Source organism: Lepisma saccharinum, chromosome 3 (genome assembly GCF_977018435.1).
Source record: "Lepisma saccharinum chromosome 3, izLepSacc3.1, whole genome shotgun sequence".
In the NCBI taxonomy this organism is placed as follows: Eukaryota; Metazoa; Arthropoda; class Insecta; order Zygentoma; family Lepismatidae; genus Lepisma; species Lepisma saccharinum.
This window is the reverse complement of record NC_139231.1, coordinates 122,908,150-122,931,793: the sequence shown is the minus strand read 5'-3', so window position 1 is coordinate 122,931,793 and position 23,644 is coordinate 122,908,150. Positions and strand designations below refer to the sequence as shown.

The window sequence follows — 23,644 nt, the reverse complement described above, 5'->3', positions numbered from 1 at the left end:
TAGAACAACATGCTACACACAGAAATTTTGCATAGATACTCATAATACAGCTTAACTTCACTTTTAAATCTTTAAAAGCAGCTTCTTTCAGTAAGTAAACTTTATAAGGAACACATCATTAACTAAAAAAAAAGTAACAAATTTCATAAAATGTTGCTCTTTATTATTATAAATAACAATTATTTTATACTGTACAAGTAGCACTATAATTATACATATACAACCATTGGAAAACATTTTTTTTTTTACATGTTAAAAGAATCATCAAAGATAAGTATGAACATAAAAACTCTGAATACAATGTAAGACCTTGAAAGTCAATATCTCCTCAGCATTATAATTAACAGAATATATATGCAGCCTCTTGAAAATGGGAAATTTTTATCCAATATTTATGCAGCCACATGCGACATGTTAATATTTATTTTTTGTTGGAAAAAACAGTGAAAGTATGTTATGAAAGAATTATCATCAGGGGAGTGAAGTTACAAGATTCAACCTCTTCTGGAACCATGCATATATAGCCTATCCTATTTCATATTTTTACATTAACGAAGGGCTTGATAAGTTTTGTCCAAAGGTATTCACACGATGGTGACTCTTGCATTACCTGGTTTCACAATTTGTCTTTGCCAAACAAAAATTTTATCATTTTTTTTAACAGAAAATGCAACTGGCAGTGGCAAGTGAATCTGTACCTCATAGCTGCATAAATACAGGATGAATTTGCCATGTTTCGAGGGCTCGTAACTTGCAAGTAATGCCTCAATGAACAAAATGTTGCCAAGAAAAATTGATAGACTTGATGTCCTCCAGATGCTGTGAAAGTTTACCGGTGTTGTATGGTGACACCCTACATATGTCTCTCACAACAGGCAAATGGCATCAGGATATTTTAGTGAATACCTATTTTTTAGCACTTTCACATTTATCAAACAAATTTTTGAGATCATTGTGCCAACCAATTTCTTTTGCAAAGCTTGTTATACTTTCAATTAAATCTCCACTTAGAAATCCATCATTCTTTCTTTCACCAATACTTCCCACAAGATGTTTGTTGATGAGCAGTCGTGGTATATCATGTTGTACTTCATTGGCAATCATAGCAAATGGATATACCTGTCAAGATATGAATAAATTTCAATGTATGAGGTCTCAGTAAATAAACGAAACAACTGCAAAACATGTTAGGAGCATTCCACGTAAAGTGGTCCTACCCCATGTAAATAACAAAATGAATCAATCTAGAAATTATTGTTTTTAATTGCATCAAGGTTCAATGTTTGTGAATTCATATAATCTGCATATTTCACCAAAAATTATGCGCATTTGTAGCCTATACGCTTCACAGACAAATGAAGTCAAAATAAGCTACATTTTTAAACCGTCACACACGTTACATATTTCGTTAATTGTTTTCATGCATTCAGACTAGGTCATCATACTCAAGTTTTTTTCCTTTGTTAGCCGACACCACCAAGTACTGAAATCAGTTAAGAATATTTTAATCCAATCGCATGTCTAGAACCTTACATTTTATGTGTGAATGACACCCATGTAATTCTGGAATGCCCCATTATTCTTAAAAAAGCTTTTCTATCTGTTGTATCCTCACGTATGTCAATGACATAATCACTGACACCTCTGCTGGAGTGGTTAGTACAGCATGCCCAGGTTTGAATCCCAGCCTGGGCATCCCTTCATCATATCATTACTCATTCTCATCGTTGCGATTAGCTAAAAGTGGCAGAAGAGCAATGTAAAATAGTCTACTCAAAAATCAAACCATGACATAATCTCCCAAGATTGTGTCATCTAATTTGATTGGCTCTTTCTACTAGTGCTGCTAACCAGTACAACTGCATACTTCTGCCAACTCGTTTACCACCTTTTTCCCTTTTGTTTGTTTGAGTTTTGTTTTTTAAGTCCACTTCATCCATAGAAAGGGTAATCGGGACTGGACCTACAGTTATGGGATATGAACCACTATGTGCTTCCACCAGGTATCATCAAACCTGGAACCCTTTGATTACACCCTCCTCGATAAAGCAGTGGTAGCATCGTCGCCTTGTAATCAAGGGGTCCTGGGTTCGATTCCCGGTGGAGGCACATAGTGCTTCGGATCCCACTTTAAACTGTAGATCCAGTCCCGATTAGCCTTACTGTGCATAAAGTGGACTTAAAACACCAAATCAATCCAATCCAGTGATTACAAACAGGGTGGATACTCACCGGGAATTCCTTGAATTCTGGGAATTATTAGCTCCAGGAATTATGGGTGAATTCTACATGAACTTTTCTTCGTAGACGTGACAAGCTGCAACTTTCCTTAATCCCAATGAATTCATACATTTACAAATGCTCCAAGGCAAATTATACACAGTTTAGCTTTTATTTTTATCGATGAAGGTAAAGAAAATAAAGTTGTGTGAAAAATAAAACAGAATTCTCTCATTCCATTTACTTTGTTAGTGTGCTTTGCACAACAATCTATCTGACAGAAGATTTTTGCAAGTTAAGATATATTGAAGATGATTAGTTCAATTTGAGTTTGAAGGTCTTGCACAATTGACAATTTTTTGTAGATTAGTATATCCCCTAACATTTGTGACTTGTGTTTGTGGTGTATTTGGAGTCTGAGTATGTGAAATGGCAAATATAAACTCAACACCTTAAATTAAATGTAAGTTTAATTAAATTGAATTAGAATTTATCGATACATTGGAAAAACATAAATGCTTTATATTGTTGTGTATGTGTGTGTGTGGGTGGTGAGAGGTGGTAATACATAACGTTGAAATGAGAAAAATTGCTGGACCCTTGAATTTTTGGGAAGTTCGCCTTGAAAACTGGGTATTATTCTTGTATTTTATCATGGTCCTAGAGTGGCCACCCTGACAAAGCAACAACGTTGAAACTCACCATTGGGAAGGCTCTTATCAACCATTTTATACATTAGCGTGCCATGGACATACACGCTACATAGCTGAATAACTAGCACTCTTTTGGAATCCAAAATCTTCAGTGCTGAACTATTATTTGGACAACTGGGAGGCAACTTGAAAAGAGTGGCCTCTGATCAAAAATTCCATATGAGTATGGTGATAGAACTAGATGCCATGACAATGAAAAGCTGCATAATAGACTTGGGCCAATGTTTGTTAAGTCACATTAGTTTACTATGTTGGCACTGCTCAGAAAGAAATGTTGTGTAAAGGATATTCGGTAGGATGAGACAATACTCTTGTATTGGAAAGTATGGAAACATGCTGAAACTTCTATGTAGTATGAATGAGAAAGAATCAATACTTTTCCATAGTCTGCATATGTTACAGGGTTTATAAAAATGTCACCCAACACTTTACAGAGATCTACCACACTTCCAGTTTTCAATCAATGGAAACCTGAGGGTAAAGATGTCAGGAGTATGTTGCTGAACACACCTCCAAGATGGCTGAGATCGAGAATGTCTGAGGCTCTACCTCAACAACTCTATGTGCCTTCATGGAATTGTGCAATGTACAGGATATACCTTTTGATATTTGTATTCTGAATACCCTCCAGTTGCTCAAGAAAATGACATTTGAAATTCTTATCCCCCAATATTAATTTGAAGATGGTGCTACTGCATGTGGATGGATTCTTTGACATCAAAATGTTTGCAAGTAGAACAGAAAGTGTGTTGCAAGCAATCATAACAAAGAACACAATGTGCACAAATACAGGGCCAGGAGAAGGGCCACTCACTGCCCAGAGCGGCAAATTTTCAGGGTGGAAAAATTTGAAGAGAAGAAAGAAATAAGCCTATTGAAAACTTGAAAGTTATAATATAATATTATATTATATAACTTGGAAGTTAATATATGCCAACCTACCATTTTGAAGGAACATATCAGTAGTCTCACTTTAAAACCTCTGAGTGCCACAAGGTGGGAAAGCAGATTCGATGCCTTAACTCTGTTGAGATATCAAGTGGTGGGAGGTCTATGATGCACTCCTTCAAATAATTGGCGACAATAAAACTGTCCAAATGGTCGCACATGAGGCTCAGTGTATTGCAAACCAGTTATGTGGCTTTTCCTTTGCTCAGTAGTTATCTGGTATGACTTGTTATTCCACATAATGTAATGAGCAAATGTCTTCAAAACATTAATCTATGATTTCTTGCAAACATATCAGCATTTTGAAAAAAGCAGGAGTGATGAAAATTTCAAGTTTCTTAGATGCCACTTGACAGCCTGGCAGGGCCTCCCTCCCTCCACTCGTAGGGGGCAGCGACCTGTGAGTCCCGTTTGATGAGACGGAATTGACATCGAATTTAGATATAGATGGTCCAAAGATAGGATACACTGTACAGGGCCGAAATCGAAAGAAGCAGTAGTTTCAGTATGATGAAACTGTAGAAGATCCACAAAAACGGTAAAAAAGTCGATTTTTCTTACCAGGTCCTAGACGATTATTTTAGCTCTAACAAAGAGAAAGATTTGAGCAGCTTAAACATCATAATGAGTTTTCAATTTTTTGAATGATATTAGTAAGCATAAAGAGACATGCCATCTGATCTTTAATCTGAAAAGTGTAGAAAACTTGCCGGAATGTTAACACATGAAGGCTACTGAATTAAAAGATGAACAAAAAGTGGTCTTGGCTGTATAAAACAATCTCACCAAAGGAGACCTTAAACTAATAAAGGGTCATGATTTTGCACCTAATGTGAGTGTAGAACTTCAAATTTATTAACTTTGTTGGTAACCGTGCCAAGTGGCGAACAAAGTATTTCTTTGGAAATTAAGACTAATAAAAATACTATCTTCAGTCAATTATGTCTGAAACACGCTTGTTTCCATTTTATGCAAGATAGCTTTATACGAAAAAGAATATTACATGCGAAGGTAAAGTTCCCTGTGCATATGGCACCATGTCATGTAGGGGATGTGGGGTAGAGCCACACACATTCTAGATCTTGGCCATTTTGGGAGGGAGGGAGAGAGAGAGCTAGCTTCACCAACATTGCATGGTTACATGCTGCCATTTTCCTCACAATAGTTCAGCATCCCCTGGCGACAGAAGTTTGAAACCTTCAGTGGAGAAGAGGGAAAGTCTTATAAGTGCGATGTATGGTTGCTCAAAATCCAAAATGTGTTTACAAGGTAACAAAGAAAATAAAAACATAGGAAGCTTTACTTTTCAGCACGCCCTCGTATTGTGACGTGTCCTTTTGGTTTGAGGTTATTGATGCCCACGAGGAATCGATATGTTGGAAGCAATGCCGGCGATGGTAATTGTCAATAACCTTGTTTATTTAACCTAGGCAAAACACCCCAAAATAGATTTTTGCAACGCTTTTACCGCCTGTGCATCCAGCGATTGCTTGATCCACACACGCGTAACAGCGAGCAAAGCCCTGTTATAATGGGTCGAACGGATCACGCATTCAGTACGTCCGTTGGATACCAATTTTATCAACAAAAGATACAATTACATAATATTTCTCTCCTGCCAAAGGTATTACACATATCAAAAGCAACCCCCAAAAGTCAAAAAGAGCAGAATATGTGTCGACGCCTGGAAACAAACAATTTCAATTACACAAAAAAACAAAACACGAATACACCATATTTTTCAAATACACTTCAGATTACGCGGCGTGCACGTTGCGCGACAACATAACGTAGGGATGGTTACTAATTTTATATTAGTGGTTTGTGTTTTGGAAACGCAAAGAAGGTACAAGCAAAAATCTTAACAATTGTGACCTTTATTACTTTAAACTTGTCACTCAACAATTATATGTACACAAATATGTATATATTTATTCAACATATCCCTCAACAATATTATTCTCGTATTAAATAGCAGACATTAATTGAATCACAATTTATGCATTCCACCCCTTTTTTTGTGTGTGTATCTTGTGCCATTCACACATAAGGGCTTACGTCAGTTACAAACAACTCGGCCAGCGAGCTTGACACATGTATATATATATATATTACTCTAATATTCAGGTACAAAGATTTAGTTACACATTTTTAACCTACCCAACAATTATTTGTATTTTGAGGATTTATTCATCTGTACTGTGCTATTTATATATATATATGTTTGTAACGTTACGATCACAAAAGCCGACGATTTGATGCTACTGCTTTTGAGGAAAAACTTGACGGAAGGCAAAATTGCAAGAAGGGGGAGGGGGAAATTTGACGCATAAGAATTTACGTACGATGCCTTTTTTTGTTAAATATTTTCGCAATCCCTCTTCAATAATCCAAAAGACGAATAATCAACACTGTGGCCAAAATGGAAGTTATCTTTAGCCAGTTCCTTTTTTAGTGGCACGTTCACAATTCTATAGTGATTGGTCAAAATCTGGAAAAATCGTACACGTGGACGATGGCTTGACTATAGGGTAGCCATTTCTGCAAATTTAATGAGAGCATGCTGACAACGGTCGAAAACTAGGATGTTGCTTCCACTTAAAGAACATTCAAAAATTTCACCTTTCGTGTCTTGGTTGTTTTTTTTTTCAAAAAGGGAATGAATGAATTCATGCTTCGTAATTAAAAAAAAAATAAAAATCCGAAAGTAAGATGGGTACGTCGAGCTGCACAAAGTTCAAGATTTCATGTTCACTTCACTATAGGTCTTTTTACGTCGCAATTTTACCAGAACTTTTTCGATTCTACATACCTTAAATGTGTATTACACAACCAGTCCTCAGTGATATGGTTAGTCGAATTCACAGTCCGGAATCTTAGGTCTTCAAATGCATGCTCTTGTTGCTCGTCATGAAACAACAAGTTCTATGGCACGGTACGAGAAGGTCGGTCTGATAAAAAGGTGCGACTGCAGCTGCCTGGTGGTAGAATGCCCTTTCAGGTTCCCATCTAAGCACGAAGTGATCGCGTTGGAGGACCAGCAATTTCTACGTAATTTTTGGGAAGGTACTAGATAGTGTCGCCAGGAGGCAGCACGTCTATGTACAGCAGACAGAGGGGGTACCCTCTGGCGGCGGACATGAGAACTTTGTTTTTTATTTTCTCAAACGAAAGTTCCTTCTGTGAACTGTGACGGTGCGGGTTTTTATATAATATGTAATCGCATCGTCACAGTATATATACTTTATTGTAGATCCATTTCAGGATTGTAATGTTGTTCATTGACATTCCAAATTACAGTTTGCAAAATTTTAACACAAAATGTTACTAAGAAATGAAATTAGGCATACCATATTTAATGCAAAATATTGAATTTTTCACGAGTTTTGTATCTCTCAAACCAATTGAATCCCAAACTCGAAATTTTTACTGAAGTTACTTATCATGGAGTACTGTATTGTGTACAAATTTCAGATTTTTAAACAACTGCCCACCAGAGATATTTAACCCTGAACTTGGATTTTTTTTAACAAAAAGTACATGTTTATGATCCTGTAGAAAAAAATTATTAAAGTCTGAAGCTTCAAATAATTTTGGCACACATATTGGTACACAGGTACTTGCACAAAAAAATTCAAGTGTCAAACAAACTGCCTTCCCCCTAAAAAAAATGCCCAAAAATGTCATTTTGAGTGATTAAAATACACAATTTTGACTTTAAAATTTATTTATTATGCCCGCCATCTTCAAATCGGTGATAGTAAAAATAAAATAACAGTGGTTCTGAACTGTCAACAAAAAATAAACTTTTTAAAAATGGTCAAGCAACCATGTTGTATGACTTCATATGGATTGACCCATAAGTATCTGTAAAAATTACATCTTTGTACAAACCTACTATGTAATTTTTTAAGAAAATACATTATTATTACCTCTAAAGATGTTCCAATTACAAGCAGAAAGTCAGCATACTGAACATCCCTTTCAAAGAGCCAGAATTTAGGTGGCAGTTCTTCTCCAAAAAACACTATGTCTGGTTTTACTAGTCCCTAAAATTAAAAATTGAAATAAAAGGTTTATAATTTGTTTCACATGTTAATTTATTGTTCAAAGTCATATTATCATCTATATGTAAAAAACAAGTAAGTTTATACATTGAGGATGATCAAGTGATTATAATCAGTCAATTTGCTGCAATTTTCTCTAGGTTGACTGTACTGCAATCTTGCCACTAAAAGTTCCTAGTGTGGCCATATTAACATTCCTTAATGAAATTATTAAACTCCATCATCTCAATTAGCCAAAAGTGGCAGAAAAGCAACACAAAATAAGAAACTAGAAAGGCATCTGTAAGAACTGAGCACTCAGCAAAATCATGTGATCGTACAGTGAAAAAAGTAATGATCAATTGTATACTTTTGCTTCATATATTGGAATTAGAGTTGTTGTTTTTTTAATTTAAGCTATGTAGATGGTCTTGTCATGTGAGTTTTTCAACAGAGGAAGTGTTTGTATTTCAGCAAAAAATTCAGACAACTAGTTTTTCCCACTGTCCCATCGTCAACATCATCAATGTTTCAAAGGTATCAGATCCTGTTGTGGTACCACTGACAAGAGGCAATTTCACACAGGTACAACCACGATAGCGAAAAATTAGGTGAGCCAGGTTCGAGCCCTTGTCAGGCCTACTTTTCTTCTACAATGGTAACTTGATTATGATTTTTTCATAGGAATGAAGCTAAAGAACATAAATTTTGGGAATATTTAAAATATAAGAAAGAATACTGAAATATTTTGTTCTGTAGTGAATGAGAAATGTATAATGCGTCAAAATTTAAAAATCCAAGAACATATAATTAGGTTTTTACCCTGATGCCTTGGAGACTTGTGCCACCCTGATGTTTTGGAGACTTGTGAAGTCACAGAAATTTACGGATTATAACAATTCCAATGAAATATATAATGGCATTGACCCAGAAGTGTCCATGACTGCAGGGTGCAAAATCCTGAAGGAACAGGGGGTATTCCCTCCACCAACGATCTTGTCCTAAAATTTCCTCCCCACCAAACTTTTCCCGGGGGGGAGAGTTTTTGTTCTAACAACAAAGATAAACAATTATTTTTGAAGTTGAATAAACTTTACTGGAACATATTGAAAACACACAAAAAGAACCAACAATAACAAAAAGAGCCTCATCTCTAAGTACACAGAAATTAGTTCGGCTTGTCAATTCTTCTCCATTTCTCATCACCTTTTGTCACCTACCGCAAAGTATATAAATTGATAAATAAAAATGTAATAGCATTTAGATGTGAATTTTATATCAGAAACTATTATCTTTAATTTTTGCTCCTCCCCCTAGTCGCTCAAATCACCGTTTATAGCATTAGTAGAAAATTAAAATCTTCAATTTGCAATCGAATTTTGAATGAAGGACAGTCCATATAATATATTGTATATTTTAAAATTTCATAATTGACACACACATATATATGTGTGTGTGTGTGTGTATGTGTGTGTGTGTGCTGCACGAAATAATAAATTCAATTAACTTTATACGTAAATTCTTACTTGAAGTATTTCACAAATATAGGCATTAAGATCAGGTTCAACAATTTAATCTGAAGTTCTAAAGATTTTGTTTTCAGATTCTCACATTGGTAAGAAACAATTTGCAGGGTAACATCCCCTAAGTATGTTTCCTTTTCTATGTCATTACATGCTAAATCTATTATTTTTCTGTAGTTTACGGTTATTACAAGCATAAGAAAACAGTTTTTCTTTGTGACGTTTCAGGAGAACACACGCTCCTTTCATAAAAAAATAAAACAAGTCGCAAGAAAACTAAAGGAAAAGAGAAATACAGACAAAGATGAAAAATCTGTTGAAAAGAAATTTGTGTGCATTCCATTCCACAAGGGATTCTCACATAAAATTGCAAAAAAATTTAGAAGTTTTAATTTCAAAATTGTTTTTAAATCACCAAGAAGTTTGGAATGTACATTTAATGAATTCAAAATGAGAAACTCTCTACCAGATGTGGAAACCACAGGAATATATAATATAAGTTGTTCATGTTCAAAGGATTATGTGGGACAAACAGCAAGAAAAATGGCAATAAGATGGCACGAACACGATTTGGACATTATAAATCTAAACCCAAGAACAGGTTTGTCAACTCATATCATCGAAGAGAAGCATTTGATTAAAAAGAGAAGGGTTTTAAAAAGATTAACGGGAAACACAGAGTTGATTGTCTGGGAAGCTTCGTTCATTGCAGAAGAACACTGGAATAAATTAAATAATGAAAATGGTAACATAGATCCAGTATGGAGTTTTCTTTTTCACAAATGGAGTAAGCCACCATCTTTAAAATTTAATGTAACAGAAAACATCAAGAGACTTTGTGAAAACAATGATGAATTTGAATTACCTGATGATATTTGGGATTCATAATTTTAAAAAAATAATCTCAAATAAAAATAAAAGAGACTGCTTTTTTCACAGTTAAGTTGCTATATTACAACAATGTAACATTGACAACATCCATTATAACAGTTGGGCTGAAAAGTTCGTAGGCTAACATAGTAAAAAATATTTTTTTGACAAAATTCGATTTTATTATTCAATATAGTTGCCTTCGAGGGCGATACAACGATTATAGCGGTCATACAATTTTTCGATGCCATTTTTATAGTACGATTTCTCTTTAGCCACAAAATAGGCCTCAGTTTCGGCGATTACCTCTTCATCAGTGCTAAATTTCTTTCCAGCGAGCATTCTTTTAAGGTCTGCAAACAGGAAAAAGTCACTGGGGGCCAGATCTGGAGAATATGGTGGATGGGGAAGCAATTCGTAGTCTAATTCATATAATTTTGCCATCGTTTTCATTGATTTGTGACTCGGTGCATTGTCGATTGTGAGCACGCGCGGCACCCATTTTGCACACAGCTTTCGCATGTTCAAATATTCATGCACAATATGTCCAATACGTTCCGTTGATATTTTTAAAGTCTCGGCTATCTCGATCAACTTCACTTTACGATCATTTAAAATTATTTTGTGGACTTTTTTTATGTTTTCGTCGGTAACAGCCTCTTTGGGGCGTCCACTGCGTGCATCGTCTTCGATGCTCATTTCGCCTCGTTTAAATTTAGCAAACCACTTCTCAACGGTTGATTTTCCTGGTGCAGAGTCCGAATAATGTTTATCAAGCCAAGCCTTGGCTTCAACAGTATTTTTTTTCGCCAAAAAGCAATGCTTTATTAACACACGAAATTCTTTTTTTATCCATTTTTTCACAATAACAAAAGCTGCTTCACTCACAATGCTATATCTCACGAACTAATTATCCGGCAGCTGTGAAATTTATACACGTATCTTTTGAAGGTTAGTACTAAGTAAAAATCACATGGATTTAATTCTAGTAACGCCATCTATGAGTCAGCCTACGAACTTTTCAGCCCAACTGTTATAATGGATTATTTTTGTTTAAAAAATTACTAACCATTGTTATAACTGTATCTTTAGTCAAAATGAAAATAAATGTCTGATGAAAGGAGCGTGCGTTCTCCTGAAACGTCACAAAGAAAAACTGTTTTCTTATGCTTGTAATAACCATAAACTACAGGAAAATAATTCTATAATGCAAGCAATGTGTACATACAAGAAAAACTATTATGCTAAATCTAATTGCAAATTACTGAAAAGCTAAGAAATGATGTAATTTGCACACGAAAATGAAGTTGTCGACAAAATTACCCTGCATTTTTTGTGTGTACATCTCATAGGTAGACCTGAGAGAATTGTTTTCTTTGTTTCCTCTGGATCATATTTCGTTGAACATTGTATGCATGAAGATGCTGAAAATGTTCCATGGGCTTCCACTAACTTCTCATCTGGTATGCCACTTACTGGAAGCAAATGTAAAAAAGAGTGCATTAATTGTATACAGCAATCAAAACATTAGGTTAATTGTATTAAAATTAAATGTTAAATTTAAATCACTGACAAGACCAATCAATGCATGCTTGTTGGCTACGAATCTATTTTTGTTGTAATTTGCTGCTACATACATTTCACATTTCTATAATATTCTTATTTTTCTTTTGTCATACAGAACTATAATTTTGTGTGTGACTAACAAACGTTATGCATTAAATTAAGACTATGAAAGCAAAAAGTAGAATAGAGTTAACTAACAAAGAAAATAAAAGAAACACTAGTTTAAAATATAAAAGATCAGTACATTTTGAACATTATATTCCTTGGCTGTTCGGGAAAAAGCACTTGAGTCAAAATAATGCAATTTTTCAGCTGGCTATTTCTTGTGTTTATTCTTTTAACATCGATCAATACAGACATGATATAAATATTGGATCTTCACTGTTTTGAATCTATACACATACTCAATATACAAATATGATTATAATTTTTTTTAATTGATTCAGTGTGCAACTTACATGAAAGCAACAGAAAATTACAGTTTGTGACTTATATGCCTTTTCCCGAACACCTTAGATTTAATATGTAAACAAGTTTTTGAATAATAATTTATTGTCTCTCTGGGGCATAAATATAATTTGATTTTCAAACTCTTACAATATGTATATTTGTTTTCATGAAATGCATTGCATTGAATCAGTCACTTTTTTGTATTAATTTAACGGTCAAAATATGTGAACAAAACAATTTAACAAATCTTTCTGTGAAATACAAACTACCAATTGTTAATATCAATTTGCTTCTTTAAAGAAAGGCTTACATCTCTCCAAGCCATCAATGTTTTGAGTGTAAATCCTTAGCAGTTTTCCTTTTTCATGAAGCATCCGAATGAAATAATGTGCTAAATTTGGGCGATACTTCTCCCCAGGATATAATTCTTGAGCCAATGTCATAAAGGGCCTTTGGTCCATCGTAAAGTAATCAATTTCAAATATAGCTTCAGGATAAGGCAGTTTAAACCGCTGAAGATTATAGTACAAACCAGTGCCTGGTGATCTGTGTGAAATGAGAAAAAGGAAGTTAACAAATCCAAAAATATATTTTTATGAAAAGATAAATTCATTTACTGAAGCAAGTAAAGGACATTGTAGTCCCACACTAATTTACTCCATGGTGTGAATATACCTAGGTAGAGGAAGAATTGAAATTAAAACTTTACAAAGTGGAAAGATATCCTCTGTACCATCACTGGTTTGGTTCAATCCTTGTAAATACAGGATGTACAGTAGAAAAGAATGAATATAATATCATCTTTACATTATCACTATTTCCTTACATATACGTACTATAAAAAAATTAGTCCCTGGTGCACATGTAAAGGATTTTAATGCAGCGAGTTTGCTGAGAGCCCTCAGTTGCATCTGGCTTTGTACAGGGTCTAATAGAGTGATATTTCCCTGCTTGTATGCATTGCTCCATAAGAGTCTGTGTTCAGCCAGATGTAACTGTGGGTTTGCAGTTACCTCCCTGCATCAGAATCCTGTTTATGTGCACTGGGGCTTGAGGGGACAAATGTGAGTTTTATTCTGAACAAAATATTCAGTCTCTTGTCACGAGATAGGTTAGTTTTACCCTACTGGCCTTTGAGATACAGCCAGGGTAATCCTGTTAGTATGAGAGGAACCCCAGGTTTAGACCTCACGAGTTCCAACACACAAAAAGACTTACACTCAGGAGTCGTCATCTTTACGAATAGCTCCACCAAGCGACAGAGTTAGGAAACAAATTTTGCACATACATAGAATCGAAACTTGGTGAGTTACTCTTTCATTTCATATGTGGTTCATATTTGTAATGTGTATAGCACAGAAAAGTTTAAAACTCCAATATTCATTTGTGTACACCTGGTACAGTTTTTCATCCACAAGGCATCCAAGGTGTTGCAAGAGATACAAAAACTATCCAAGAAGGTCTTCAGCTTTCTTCCCTAATCAAATTTTCAAAGATTTGAACATGCAATGTTTATTAGTGCTGACAGCTCATCTCTTCAACAATTTATTACTTTATTTCAAAACAAAGAAACATTTTGAAACAAAAATATAATAAAGTAGAGGGCAATAATAAACATATCACTAGAAATATAAAAAATAAGTTTAAAAATTTTAAATGCTGATGAAATAAGCCAGAAAAGCATTGCTGACCGCCACACCCATCTGCAACCCAGGACTCTAATTTTGCATACTAACTCATTCTTCAAACCTATCAAATTGTTAATAACATGATGAAGTTGCAAAAATTTCTTTCACTTTACCCACTTATTGTGCATATTATAGAACGGAAATGTAACAACATATGGAATGTATTAATTAATGTATGATATGGTTTATACTTTGATAGTTACAGACCATGTTACCTAAAATCAGGAATCCCGCTAGGTGTGCTTAGACCTGCTCCTGCCATCACTAACACATTATGGCATTTTTCTTGAATGTGGTTAGCCATATCTTGAAGAGAAGTAAGTGACGACTTCGCCGAGTCTTGTGATGAATGTCTGACTCCCACATTTCCAAAAACAAAACTATAAGGATTCTTCTTTAGTACATGTGCTAAAAATGAATAAAAATTCATTTTAAAGATGAATACATAGAGACTTACAAGCATTTATACTTCACTGATGCATCCATTTCAATTTGTTTTGATGTGGTATGCTTGTATTTTAATTTGTACTTTGAATTTTAATTCCAAGCAAAACATGGATAACATCTATATCAAAGCATGAAGTTAAAATTATTATTAAGTTTAATTTATGTACATGCTGAATGTATAACTACCTTTACAGCTATACTCACACAGCTTTTCAGTGCACTTTGTAACTGGCATGGAATTCCACCATTGCCATTTCAACATAAGTGAACGCATTGTTATCAGAAAATTAATCACTTCTTATCTTGCCACACATTTCAATGCAGAAAATCTGTAATAAAAATAACAACAAAATTATGAATATGTAGAAAATACTGAAATTATGTAAAAAGAACATTTTTCACAAACTACTGCCAACCTCTGTGGTGGAGTGGTTATCACATCATGCTACGATGCCAGGGGTCCTGGGTTCAAATCCCAGCCTGGAAATGGGTGTTCTTTGTAAGTGTTCCTTCATCAATTTCATCATATCATCATTCATTCCCATCTTTGCGATTTGCCACGAAGATGGCAAAAATATGAAGTAAAATAAAGCAAATCGATCAATCAATCACAAATTACTACCGAGTGTATTCAGTATGATATCTTTATACATAAGGAGAGTAGTGTCCTATTAATTATTTTTATATAAGTTAGTTAATGGGCAAGTCGACAGTCCAAGTCTCCTCCAAGCATTAACTTTTAATACTAAGAAGGATGTTACAGTTCAGGTAGCCTTTTTATTACGGCAAATCTGACTCAATAGTACACCAAAATTCGCCTATTGTAAGACTATCTATTAAGTACAATGAAATAGTCAGAAACGGCAGAGAGCCAGCCCTGCGGCGGAGTGGTTAGTACATCATGCTATGATGCCAGGGCTTCGAATGCCAATTTGGGCATGGATGTTTGTGAGTGTCCATTCATCCATTTCGCAAATTAGCCAAAAGTGGCACAAAAAGCGAAGTAAAATAAAGCAAATCAGTTAATCAAAAGAAACGCCAGAGACTTGGATTTCGCCAGGCCCATAGCTAGAATTGGTATCGGAGGGGGGGAGGCTCGTGGGTTATCGTGGGGGGGACTTTGTAATCCAAGTCCATTTTTCAAAAGTTTAACAGTATTAAATGAAGGAAAATTGTGTGTGTGTTTGGGGGGGGGGGTCATTAAGTTATATAAAATTTTGAAATATCATACAATTCTATAACTTCTGAAACATCTCTTGAAGTGTTAATTGACTGCTACTAACATCATCCCTTACTACACACTCATTACTGCTTTCGATGATACAGAAATTTATATCATACAAGAAAAGATACACAATATTCAATCATGGTGCCTACCATACATTTCACCCCCGGCAGAAGCAATAAAACTCCCCTTCGTTCACAAAACTTGGCAGCTGTTGACCTTTGAGGTAGAATGTGGATTATGACGTCAAAGTCACACATTTCTGATTAACCTTTTGGGTCCCAAGCATCTCGATCGAGACGCTGTGTCAAGGTTGTAGTTTTTACGTTATAACTTTTCTATTTTTGGCTAGAATTTCAATTTTTTTTTATATTGTTCCTAACACATGTATTTAACAGAAATGTTTCTTGCACTTTTTTTTCTTCATGAAAATGGAAGGGAAAAGGCAGGAAAAGGGACTTCTCTTTTTAAGGGAAAATTTTTGCCGACAAAGGAAGACCGGCTTTGTTGTTCTAATGCAATGCTTTTCACTCCCCCCTGGTAACTGCATTCGAAGGAAGCTTGTTTATCAGTATCCGATGTCAAAATGAAAGTTTTCCGTGCGGGCGCAAGCAGGGTGAGAATGGAATTTCGAGGTGCGCTGAAGAAAACCTTTGTTTTTGAGCACAAGTGTTCCACAAGTTGCAACACAGGTAGGCCGAATGTGCATAAATTATATGCCGTCTGCATCTGTGATTCATTCTGCATACAACGGTATATCTTTCATATCTCTAGGGCATTTAGTTTATGAGCTAAAGTCATTTCAAGGTACCTCTGCATTTTGAAGCTTGAATCAGTTGCGTGCCGATCATTCCTTTTGGGGGTACAACTCACGTTACAGTGGTCATATGATAATAATGCAAATATTTTTGTGTTCCTTACATGTCAGCTATCATTTCCATGTGTATATTGACACTGTCATGTACTTTTTTCTTAGGTGGGGGAGGGACCCCATTTTTCCCCGAAATTTTGGAATTTTGAGAGTTAGCCTCCTCCCCCCACCACATATACGTCGAATTTGCATAAATTGCATATAGTATGAATCGCTTGTTCATTCCTGGTACAACGGTATATCACTCATCTCTCTAGGGCAATTAGCCTCCGATCTACACTCATTTAATTGAAACTCTGCATTTTGCTCAAAATCGGCTCGGGACCAAGGGGGTTACATGTGAAAATGGCCTTGGGACTCAAAAGGTTAAAAGGGAGGCTGCAACAGGGGGCAGTGAAGGTACAGGTAAAGTACCTCTCCTATGAAAGAACTTTATAAAGTCTACAGAATATTCTAAATAAACTTCGGCTCATAAACAAGATGAACGAATGTAATAGCTGCTGTTCATGTTCTGTGAATTTACCCTTCACCAATTTGCGAGCAAAATAATATCTGTTGTCTACATTTTCACTCTTCACTTCAACCTTATGCCAAAGGGGGCTGACGGTTGTGCCGGGGGGGGGGGGGCTCAGGCTGGATTGCACTATGCCTTTCAAGCAGTTTCTTATCTTCAAAGTACATTAAGAACATATTAAACCCCTAAAATAATTATATGTTCTTCAGTACATCCTTCTTTCTTCTTCTGTTCTATTGTATTGTTATAATTGGTATTTATGAATTATAATTGGAGACAGAGCTCTGTTATAGGTAATAAATAAATGCTTCTGGTCATTAAGGGTGAGCATCACCCCTGAATAATGTGAATGGTCTCTAAATTTCAATGTTATCACATCCGAGGAACCTTAATGTCACTGGAAATCTGGTAGGGCATTGCAAAAGTGGAAAATTTCAAGGACTGCCCTATCTATTGCCAAATTATTTCAAAATTCAGTTGTATGACTCCATACTTAATTGTTTCTTCAGATTATATCACTACCTTCGATGTTTAAAAGTGGATCATGATCTTTCTTTTCTAGCATCCTCCACACTCCTAACTATAGCTTCCTGATGTATTCTCTGTTCACAGTAGCCCGACCCTGTGGCCGAGTGGTTAGCACATCGCGCTGCGACGCCAAGGGTCCCGGGTTCGAATCCCGGTCGGGCTTGGTTGTTTGTGAATGTCCATTCATCAATTTCATCATTCCATCACTCATCCCCATCTTCGCAAATTAGCCAAGAGGCACAAAACGCGAAGTAAAATAAACTAAATCAATCAATCAATCAATCAATCTGTTCACAGTAACATATACACACACACACACACACACACACACACACACACACACACACACACACACACACACACATATATATATATATATATATAAAACAATATTACCTCATATAAATAGAAATAGCTCCCATTGGTTTAGTATATATTTTACTGTATAATCAAATAATTAACATATTTTTTCCTTCTCTGTTGGTTATATTACATTGCACCTTCTACCCCTTGGATAAAGTGCAACACAACAATGAAGATGAATATTATACGAGCACAAAAATATATCCATGATTTACTCTTGGCTCAACCCTTCTACCTCTGGCTTCATAGCAAAGGGTGGCCAGATTTTCTGAAATGAAAAGCAGGACATCCATGGATGGGTACCGGGGGGATTGCAGCTAGCTATAACTATACTGAACGCAACTCCAACTGGCGGCTGGGAAACAGTGAATCAGTGATCAGTTGAATTTCCTTCAACTGAAATCAGTCATTTTCGAGTCAAAAGGTACCGAACGTTGTTCGTGGGACGAAACAAATGAGCATTGGGTACACCACATGTTGCCAAACGTACTATAAAGCGTGAGAGAGTCTTCTCGGGCAACGATATTGTGGGGGTTGATGGTACAAGTGCGCACGTGGTCCTACACGTGGGAGTTTCACACACAAACACACTACAAACACGCAAATAGACAACTGGCAAAAACAGAAGTATGCTTGGCAACATTGCTTCAGGATAGTGATGTGATCCCTTCAGCTTTTACTTCGCAACTGAGTTTCTTGACACCCATCGAGCCACACACCCCCGAAAACGATTGGGGGACAGATAGTTGGGAGTTGCGATCAGTATAAAAGAGCACACAGTGAAGTACACCCCCTCCCCCCCTTTCTGGCAAAGAAAAACTCAAGCTGCTTACATGTGTCCTGAAATATTACAGAATTCTCTAAAATCTGTTTCCTTCTTGATTTTTGTTATTTAACATCACCTTTTTGTCACTTTTGGCTGATTGTAACAATGGATATAAGTGATGATATGATTAAATTTATGAATGGACACTCACAAAGAACATCCATGCCCAGGCTGGGATTCGACCCCAGGACCCCTGGCATCCTAGCATTTCAACCACTATGCCAAGGAGGTCTTCCCTTTACCTTCTTGCATATTTCACTTTTCATTTCTCTCTTTTTTGTTCCTCATTTTCCTTATCTTTTTAATCTTACAGTATTTCTTTTCAAACTTACAATACTATCAATTTAAAAGGAACTAACAGTTTCATCTGGATGTTTTGCAGGACATTTCGCCGGACATTGTTTAAAAATAGGACATATGTGGATTTTTGGAGTAGCATCGTAGACTGCAGGACATGCTCTGAAAATCAGGACATCTGGTCACCCTATCATAGCACCCTTGGCCACAAGGCCAGCTAACATTTCGTAATTGGTCAGAACATTGCACTGAATGAAATTCTTTTAATAGGTGCTTTTGTAATAAAAAGCTAGTTGAAATGTAAAGTTAAATAGCAAAAAGGGAAATTTGTAAATGTATGGTAACATTCTTTATAACTTACAACCTATTTGGTGTGAAGATTGAACATGATGGTTCTTCTCTGGGTGGAAACAGAAAGAAGCCTGTGACCACCTGTATAAAGAGGCAAGGGTCTCGCTGAGATGCAAGTGTGTGTTTGTGTTCAAGCAAGTCGTGTGTTTGAAAGTAGAAGGGAAATGAGGGTATGTCATCACTCCAGCTAGGAGAATATATTACATTCCCCAAGGATCAAGCAACCATCATGGTCCATCTAATAATTTTGCTTCAAGTGCTGAACTGGCTTTATAGTGATCACTCTCAGCATTAGTTGAATGACTCCAGCCATGTTACCAGTCACACACCACTTGATGCCTGCATGGGATTTTATGGTAAGGTAACCAGTGCCCGTATTAGCCAGGACAGTCGTCTTTTTTTTTTTTTTTTTTTTTGGAACATAAAAAGGGATGCCAAAATGTCCCCTTTTGTGACAAAAACTTACCAGCATAAAATTACTACATAATGCCATAAATATTGGGAAAATGGAAGCTGGAAAGAACGTTACCTAGTGATTGTTGATATAGTGGAATCATAGGCAAAAGAGCTTGCACAGATCTGCGACCCCTGTGCATCGCATTCCTGCATGGAGGGGAGGGGCAGAGTGAAGCATGCTTCTTTATGGCCCAAGTTGAATCAATGGAGGGGAAGGTGCACGGAAACTTTTGACTGAAGGTTCTTTTCCTTGTGGTCGTCGCTCTATAGATATTATTTCATTTCAATGTCAACAATGTGCTATATTACAATTTTCTTAAAATATTGAAGTTTCTTCTCTGTTTACCTGGAAGTAATGCTCTCACTGAAAGGGTGCTTTTGTACATGAATGGTATGTGGACAAGTGACAAGAACACTCTTCCAGTACAAATATTGAGACCTATGACGTAAGTCTTGAAGCTTTCCTGGCGAGGAATGTTGAAAAGATTCTCTCGGGATATCGACCAGGTGAGTTGTGGAAAAGATTCCAAGCTTTCGAGAGCTAACTTTTCCACAACTCACCTGGTCAATAGCCCGAGAGAATCTTTTCATCATTGAGACCTATGTTGATTAATAAGGTGAACTTTCTGTCAACTTTTACAAAATGTCATCTGAAAAGAAGGATGTTCTGAAGAAGATCCATTAATTGGCAAAATATAAAAGAATGACGTCTAATTCTAAAACACTGCTTGGCTGGAGTACAGTGCATATCACCATATTATGTAAGTTATGTACACAGTATTTATTTATTTAATTAGTTTTCAAATATAAGTATTTATGACAAAACGTTTTAATATTAAAATGTGTACATTTTGTCGTTCCATTTTTCCTTCAGCAAAATATGAAAAATGTCCCATTTTGTTAAAAATCTGGTCACCTTATTTTATGGTGTCATGAAACCATTCTCCTCCATAGGCTACAATGAAGTTTAAAACGATTTATTTGTCCACAATTAGAATGTAACTGTTCATGATGTTCTGTGAAAAATGGCTTATTCTTAACAGAACACTGCAGAAAGGATGTCACAAACTGGTTATGATACTAGCTAGGATGGCAAAATATACCCATCATTTGAAAAATTCATGCAGTCTAAGGCGTCATACTTTGGGTTTCAACTACAGGACGTGTGCAGGTTCAAGTCTCCTGGGAGAAGCATAAAAACTTCTCTTGAGATTTTGGTCTGTGGCCACCAACCATCGTAAGGAAATTGGGGAGCTATGAATGAGTAGCGTAAACTGGTCATGAAAACCTACAAGAATGACTGGGGGTGTGTCGGTCTGACCACAGGTCATCCTGTAACTGGTTGGATGATCTACCACCCCGAGTGAGTGGCACCAGCAGTGAGGCTGAGAGTCGGTATGTAGGCCCAGGCTCTCAATGGGCTGTTTCGCCATGGTATTTGAAAAACTCATGGTAGGTATAGAATTTTGTTTAGTTTTGCCTACTTTAATTTTGTTCATTTGTATCCTCTGCTGACACCGAGACTGCATCCAGCAAACAATAAAAACACACAAATTACTATTTTAGCCAAAATGAGAATTTTCAGTGCCATGCACTAGATTTTTGGGCAACAGTTCGTTATATCGGAGACACATTTAAATCGGATATTTTGTGTTCTTGCATTTTTCGTACTTACCAATTGTGTATTGCGGAACATAGTTCAAGGTGCCATTATGGTTTTTACACGAAAACAAACACAATTTTTCACATACAGAGTGATTTTTTTATTACTTTCTTCGCTTCCGGAACACACAATATGGCGGGCACATCTTGACTCACGTTGTTGGTATGCAGTGTTTCAACCTTCTTCACCGAAAAATACCTACTATCATGTTCGTCACCGGTGGAAATTATACATTATGCATGGATAGCTGACGGATACCCCCACGAACCATTGATGGTTAGCTCCATGAACCATTCACAATTAGCTCCACGAACCATTCACAGATAGCTCCATGAACCATTATGCACGGTAGCTGACAGATAGCCCCACGAACCATTTCCATAAGGTTAGGTTAGGTTAGGTTTGGTAGGCAAGCATAGTAAAATAAAAGAGGTTGAAACACTGACAGTGGGTTACGTCATCGAACGTGTGGAGCATGCAGTTCACGTACACATACAGAAAGCATGTCAATTGTGCGTCATTGAGATATTTCTCTTCAAAAATATATGATTTGCTGGTCAAATAGATTCCACGATGAAAGAAAATACGTCCACGAACATTGGAAAGCTTGGAGAAACTCATTTCCGTAAGTAGTTTCTTCTGTAAAAATGTCTCTCCGATATAACGAACTGTTACCTATTTTTGAAAGGGTGGATATGTTTGTAAGGGAGTCATGTCTTCGTTTTGTTGCCACCACTGTTTTCCAGTATTTGACATTTTTTTAAAAGAAATATTGGACCAAGGGTTATGATAGGCCCGTTTAGACATTGCATTACATTTTGTGTGGTATTTTGGGGTATCTCAATTTTAATTGTGACTCCCCCATAGAAATTATTCCACTCCTGTCTGTCAAGTATTTTTTTTTCTAGTGTCAACATCAACAGGGCTGTGCTAGCCCCTTAGTGGGTAACAGGGCATATTTTCCACATAATAGTTCTGCCCCCCAAAGAAACATTGCTTCAGTTTGAAGTTAGCATGTTTCTGCAACGCCCTTGCAATAATTAACTGACTGAAATGAAATTATTTGTAACTTTTTTGTTAACCTTAATTTTCAAGGAGGGGGGAACCCCCCTTCCCGACGTCAATGGACAGAAATTGACGTATATTGATTAATAAAAATATATATATTTGTGTGTTTGCTTCATGAAATACATTGCCTTGAGCTAGTTCATTTCACGACAATCGAGAATTTAACAAATATCGTCACTCGTTCTGACCGGATGCGCTCGATTGCATGTTTATGTTTCTCGCTACATCCACAGTACATTGATGTAGTCTGTGCCTGCTGACCATTTATAATTGGTTATTTTTTAAAATCATAAATAGCAGTATATTAATCGCGTAAAGGAGCATAATAAAAATAGAAACAAAAATCTTTAATAGCAAACTTCACTTTACGCTTGCAATCCTTGTTAGTAAAGATAATGGAATATAGCGAGGAATGTATCAGGACATGCGACTGAAGTTACGTGAATGAAAGTTTACTTAGAAATTTGTCATTGTCATACATTGTGTAGATTTTCTATAACACCTAGACAAATTTGTTTGTTACCTGATATAATGGTCAGATAGATTGCATACCTGCTTTTTGTAGTGTACCTGACTAACAAGCGAAAAAAAAACACTTTGTGAAAGTGTTTGCAAAGAGAAAGGGGATGGAGATAAACTGTGACTAAATTTTTCGAATCGAACTTTGTGATTGTGACTTATCCATCCGACCACACACAATTTTTAAAGTAGTAATAATTGTGTTACAGGAAAAAATTTCATCGCCTCTTTTTAGAAGCGCCTTGTGTGTAAGAGTGCAAATAGTGTACGATTTATTAAGGTATGTATTTGGTCGTAGATTTAAAAATAAATGTTGACATTCAATTGTTATTTGTACATAGATACGGAATACATTTCATACATTTGCAAATACATTTGCATTTCGAATATACATATTAATTGTCTAAAGCTTGTTTGTGTAAGGTTAAATCAATTATTTCAATTTCAGACAAAGTTTGCATTTATAGATTAAACATGTGGCATTTGAAAATC

At 36.0% G+C, this 23,644-nt stretch overlaps 2 protein-coding genes across 3 annotated transcripts in view; one reads left to right on the top strand and one right to left on the bottom strand.

The window, feature by feature from the left end:
• Positions 1-129: 129 nt before the first annotated feature.
• LOC145985384 (NAD-dependent protein deacetylase sirtuin-3, mitochondrial-like) lies at positions 130-23,266 on the bottom strand. Its single transcript, XM_083119350.1, has 7 exons — positions 23,186-23,266; positions 14,676-14,800; positions 14,240-14,432; positions 12,647-12,882; positions 11,644-11,795; positions 7,814-7,930; positions 130-1,119 (listed from the first exon to the last, which is right to left on the bottom strand). Exons 2-7 carry the CDS (start codon positions 14,743-14,745, stop codon positions 907-909), a joined length of 981 nt encoding a protein of 326 aa, XP_082975476.1. The 5' UTR covers positions 14,746-14,800; positions 23,186-23,266; the 3' UTR covers positions 130-906.
• LOC145985383 (uncharacterized) overlaps positions 23,048-23,644 on the top strand; it is a 48,463-nt gene continuing 47,866 nt past the window's right edge. The window contains exon 1 of one of the 2 annotated variants that reach the window (XM_083119348.1): positions 23,048-23,432. The gene's annotated coding sequence lies outside the window, so the exon portion shown is untranslated. The remainder of the gene's footprint in view (positions 23,433-23,644) is intronic. The other variant, XM_083119349.1, reaches the window with a different exon arrangement.

Coding starts and splice junctions, on each gene's coding strand:
- LOC145985384 (XM_083119350.1), bottom strand. CDS start 14,745: ATGCGTTCACTTATGTTGAAATGGCAATGGTGGAATTCCATGCCAGTT. Junction 7,931..11,643: donor GTACACACAAAAAATGCAGG/GTAATTTTGTCG, acceptor TTTTAATTTTAG/GGACTAGTAAAACCAGACAT. Junction 1,120..7,813: donor TAATTGGAACATCTTTAGAG/GTAATAATAATG, acceptor ATATCTTGACAG/GTATATCCATTTGCTATGAT.